At 30.4% G+C, this 6,000-nt stretch overlaps 1 protein-coding gene across 1 annotated transcript in view; it reads left to right on the plus strand.

The window, feature by feature from the left end:
* The window catches only part of LOC119611199 (division abnormally delayed protein-like), a 73,098-nt gene extending 67,419 nt beyond the window's left edge, over positions 1-5,679 (plus strand). The window contains exon 2 of the mRNA XM_037966698.1: positions 5,657-5,679. Coding sequence (XP_037822626.1) covers positions 5,657-5,664 — 8 coding nt within the window. The 3' untranslated portion in view covers positions 5,665-5,679. The remainder of the gene's footprint in view (positions 1-5,656) is intronic.
* The last annotated feature ends 321 nt before the right edge of the window (positions 5,680-6,000 follow it).

Raw genomic sequence — 6,000 nt, forward strand, 5'->3', positions numbered from 1 at the left:
TCTAGATTTTGACTTTACGTCAAAATACTGGCTTAAGGTTTCAATAGATCCTCAGTTGAAGCCAAGAATTTACTTCAAAATAAAGCCAGGATTTGGTTTCCAAAGTCTTAAAATCGAGAAAATATTAGACTTAAAAATATGGGAGATAAAACCAAGATTTAACTTCAAGATGATCTGAAATTGAAGACAAGATCTGGCTTTAAGCGATCTGAGACTGAAGTCATATTTAGACTTTAAAAAGATCTGAGATTAGGGCCAAGTTTTGAAGTTGAAAATATATAAAATTTAAGATACGATTTGTCTCTAAAGAGGTCTGAAATTGAAGCCTAAATTTGATTTCAATAACATCTTCGACTGAAATCAATTTTTGTTTTTAAAATGGACTGATATTAAAGTCAATATTTTAAAAGGATCTGAAATTGAAGCCAATATAGATCTCAGACTTTGACTTTGAAAAAATCTGCGATCATAAAGATCATTAATTAAAGCCAATATTTGACTTGAAAACGATCTTATGCTAAAGTCAAAATATAAATCTAACAAGATCTGATTTTGATGACAAGATTTGACTTCACAAAGATCTGTAAATGTAATCAATTTTCGAGTTACTAAAGCCAATATTTGACTTTAAAAAGATCTGAGATTGAAGGCAAGATTTAACTTCAAATAGTTATCAGATGGAAGCCTAGATTTGACTTCAAAAATACCTGAGATTAAAAGCGGGATTTCATTTTGAAGAGATCAGAGGTTAAAACCAAAATTTGACTTTGAAAAGATCTGAAATTGATGACATGATTTGACTTCAAAAATATCTGAGAATGAAGTCAAGTTTTGACTTTGAAAAGATTTGATACTAAAGCCAGGATGTGACTTCAAAAAGATCTGAAAATGAAGTCAAGTTTTGACTAAGAAAAGTTCTGAGATTAAAAACAAAATTGGACTTGAAAAAGATATGTGATTGAAAGCAAGTGTAGCAATGTTAAGTCCAGATCTTACTATAAAGCTTCCTAGGACTAAGGGCATGATTAAACTTTAAAAGGAATTATGATTTTTAGTTTTCTGCAACTCCCTAATATTTCGCCTTTTATAACATATAAACTATGCTGCATACTGATTTTTACACCAAAAAAAAAATACTGTAATTGTATAAATCTAGAGGTCATAAAACTTGAAAAAAAAAACTGCTTCTTACACTTAAAAATATATAAATATTGAAATGTTGCAGCATTTCCCGGGTTATTTTATTAATAAAACAAATTTAAAATTTTTCTGTTGCTGTCAGCGTTTAAATAATTTTGTAATCATATTCAAAGCGAAATGGAAGAGGAAATCATTTAAAATAGTACTTGATTTTCATTTAGTTATATCAAAAAATATATTGTAATCATCTCCAAATATATAGTTATATAAAGCCATTTAGAAACCAGCGAAATATCGCTCGTAGCAGTAACTACGATATCCGTCTGTCTTCCTGTCTTTTTATGTCAATCTACCAGCCTAATAAAGTTATCATAGGCTTTAGTGTAAAGGGTTAAAGTTTAGGACAAATCGCATAAAACCTTTTTCAAAACAGTCTCAATCACATAACTTTTCCTTGTTAATATTTGTGATTTCTATTTAAAAGAAAAATCTGTATAATTTCTTTTAACCCCACCTTAGTAAAACATTTTAAATCCGAATTTTATTTACATATTTGTTTATTTATTAAACACCTTTTGAAAAAAAATCTTTATTTAGTTAGTTTATTTGCATTTAATTTAAACAAATGAAACACACAACGTTTCTGTGGCGCCACCAAGAAAATCTTTTAAATAGAAAAGAATTTCTAATTCCAGACAAAATCTAAACAAAAATAAAACGTTCCATTATTTAGTTTGTGCACATGTCTTTTTTAGAATGTGTTAAAAACTTACACAACATAAATAAATCTAATTTGTTTAAATTTGATGAAGAAATCATTTTGTTTTCGAATAAAATTTTTAAAATAACGAATTATTCAGCCATTGCAAGTTAAAATGCATCACACATCCGACAAAAAAAATCTCTTAAAAAAAAAATACCAAAAAAATTTCATTGTAAATCAATGCTTGTAGGTGTGGTGTGTGAATGAGAGACCCAGCAGTTTGAAGGAATTGAAGGAAGAACTGATAGACTAGACTATACTATAGACAGACAATGGACTAGACTATAGACAAGACTATAGACTATACTATAGACTAGACTACACTAGACTATGGACTAGACTATAGACTAGACTATATATAAGACTATAGACTAGACTATAGACTAGATTATAGACTAGACTATAGACTTTACTATAGACTAGACTATACTAGACTATAGACTATACTATAGACTAGACTATAGACTAGACTATACTAGACTTATAACTAGACTAGACTAGACTATACTAGACTATATACTAGACTAGACTAGACTATAGACTAGACTAGACTAGACTATACTACTAGACTAGACACTAGACTATAGACTAGACTACACTAAACTATAGACTAGACTACATAGACAGACAGACTAGACTATAGACTAGACTATAGACTAGACTATAGACTAGACTATAGACTAGACTATAGACTAGACTATAGACTAGACTATAGACTAGACTATAGACTAGACTATAGACTAGACTATAGACTAGACTATAGACTAGACTATAGACTAGACTATAGACTAGACTATAGACTAGACTATAGACTAGACTATAGACTAGACTATAGACTAGAATAGACTAGACTATAGACTAGACTATAGACTAGACTAGACTAGACTATAGACTAGACTATAGACTAGACTAGACTAGACTATAGACTATAGACTAGACTATAGACTAGACTATAGACTAGACTAGACTAGACTATAGACTAGACTAGACTAGACTAGACTAGACGACTAGACTAGACTAGACTATAACTAGACTATAGACTAGACTATAGACTAGAACTATAGACTATAGACTAGACTAGAGACTAGACTATAGACTAGACTATAGACTAGACTATAGATAGACTATAGACTAGACTATAGACTAGACTATAGACTAGACTATAGACTAGACTATAGACTAGACTATAGACTAGACTATAGACTAGACTATAGACTAGACTATAGACTAGACTATAGACTATATATAGACTAGACTATAGACTAGACTATAGACTAGACTATAGACTAGACTATAGACTAGACTATAGACTAGACTATAGACTAGACTATAGACTAGACTATAGACTAGACTATAGACTAGACTATAGACTAGACTATAGACTAGACTAGACTAGACTATAGACTAGACTATAGACTAGACTATAGACTAGACTATAGACTAGACTATAGACTAGACTATAGACTAGACTATAGACTAGACTATAGACTAGACTATAGACTAGACTATAGACTAGACTATAGACTAGACTATAGACTAGACTATAGACTAGACTATAGACTAGACTATAGACTAGACTATAGACTAGACTATAGACTAGACTATAGACTAGACTATAGACTAGACTATAGACTAGACTATTAGACTATAGATAGACTATAGACTAGACTATAGACTAGACTATAGACTAGACTATAGACTAGACTATAGACTAGACTATAGACTAGACTATAGACTAGACTATAGACTAGACTATAGACTAGACTATAGACTAGACTATAGACTAGACTATAGACTAGACTATAGACTAGACTATAGACTAGACTATAGACTAGACTATAGACTAGACTATAGACTAGACTATAGACTAGACTATAGACAGACTATAGACTAGACTTAGACTAGACTATAGACTAACTAAGACTAGACTTATAGACTAGACTATATCTAGACTATAGACTAGACTATAGACTAGACCTATAGACTAGAATATCGATAGACTATAGACTAGACTATGACTGACTATAGACTCGATAAGACTAGACTATAGACTAGACTATAGACTAGACTATAGACTAGACTATAGACTAGGACTATAGACTAGACCTATAGACTGAGACTATAGACTAGACGATAATACTAGACTATAGACTAGGACTATAGACTACGACTATAGACTAGACTATAGACTAGACTATAGCCTAGACTATAGACTAGACTATATACCTAGGGGGGTGTGAAACTATAGACTTAGACTATAGGACTATAACTAAGATAGACCTAGACTACTAGACTAGACATAGATTAGACTAGACTAATGACTAGACTACAGTCCAGACTATAGACTAGACTGTGGACTAGACTTTTTACAAGCCTACAAACTAGACTGTAGTACAGACTATAGTCAAGACTAGATCATACACTATTGTCTAGACTATAGACTAGATTATCGTCCAGACTATAGCTAGACTTTAGTCAAGACAAAGACCAAATGACTATATCCCAGACAAAAGACTAGAATGGACTATAGTCCAGACTTTAGCCTATATTATAGCGCTGACTATTGACTAGACGATAGTCCAGACTAAAAACTAGACTATAGTACAGACTGTAGACTTGACTTTAGTCGAGTCTATTGACTAGTCATTATTCCGAACTGCTGGGCAATGTCTGTATGTATGTGTATGAGAGTGTTGTGAGTGAGTGTTAATGTATGTATGCCAAATGCAATTGCATATTTATGTTGCTATGATGACAATGATTATGATGTTGCTATCGTTGTTGTTCTCGTTTGTTTGTTGCTGTTAGTCGTTGATTACTCAAGCGTCAATGATGCTAATGACGGTGATATTTTAATGTTATTGTATAAGTTCTTTTTTTCAGTTGTTGAGTTTTGATTGCTGCTTTTTGCCTTACACTCTCTCTCACACTCTATTTTTTTTCTGTTATTTTTCGAAATTGTTTAATTACTGCAATGCTATGCATGCATGTTGTACAGAGTACTTGATGATGCTAAAAGAAATTTTATATATAAAATTCAAACCTTTTAAATACACAGAAAAAAAGAGGTAAAATTTATGTATCCATGCGATATAAACAGATTTTTTTCCAAGTTACATTTAAAATCTCCAAATTTTGGTTGCCTTAAGCGAAAATTTTGGTTATCACAACTTTTTGCAACAAAATTTAATTGTTTTAACTAATTTAATTTTCTCTGTGTCTAGACATTACTTTTTGTTGCTATTGTTACCTTCGTTTCTGTGTAATATTACGCTTATGTTGCTATATTGTTTGTAATTTTAATTGGAAATTGTTATGATTATGTTTTATTCATATCAGTGTTATTTTTACATTTTTATTTGTATCTCTCTTCCTCTTTCAAATCTATTAATGTTTAGAATAAACATGTCATTGTCATGGGATTCAAATCCATATATACGCATCCAATACTCATATTAAACTAAACAGCATTGGTCGGTACCTATAGCCACCAGGGGTTGATAGTGGGAAAAATTCAAAAAACAAATATATTTGTAACAAAATTGCTAAACTTCAGACATGATTAGATTTCGAAAAAAATCGTACCATACAGAAGTTTAGGAATTTAAGGTCAATATTAATAATCGCTTAATAAAGTTGTTAATGGTTTATATAAATAAACGATTAATATATATGTATCTGAAAATGTTTCTGTTTTTAATATTATTTTTTTAACAATCTGTATTAATTTTATCTTTTTTCTTTTCTTTCCAGGTAAATAACTTTGATCAGACATTTTTTGCAACAACAAGAGTAAGAATTTAAAATAAGAATTTAAAATAAGAATTTAAAATGAGTTAATCATTCTAAAGTTTAAACATAAACCTAATTTCGGTTATATATTAAACCTTTCGAGGCCCCTCTTTCATAGGCCCCCTCTTATCTTCAGTTTACATCTTCGTGCACTAAATACGTTTTACCATTTTTAGTTGTTTTTGAATTCAGATTTTTCTATTTTTTGTATATGGTTAAAATTCATTGAAAAACTGTCTACAATTGCAAATAATTGACATGCCATTCGTAGCTGCAACAATAAGTAGTTTATAGCATTTTACTAT

Source organism: Lucilia sericata, unplaced genomic scaffold (assembly GCF_015586225.1).
Source record: "Lucilia sericata isolate MDLA Ls3-8-SP2 unplaced genomic scaffold, ASM1558622v1 Contig001387F_arrow, whole genome shotgun sequence".
In the NCBI taxonomy this organism is placed as follows: domain Eukaryota; kingdom Metazoa; phylum Arthropoda; class Insecta; order Diptera; family Calliphoridae; genus Lucilia; species Lucilia sericata.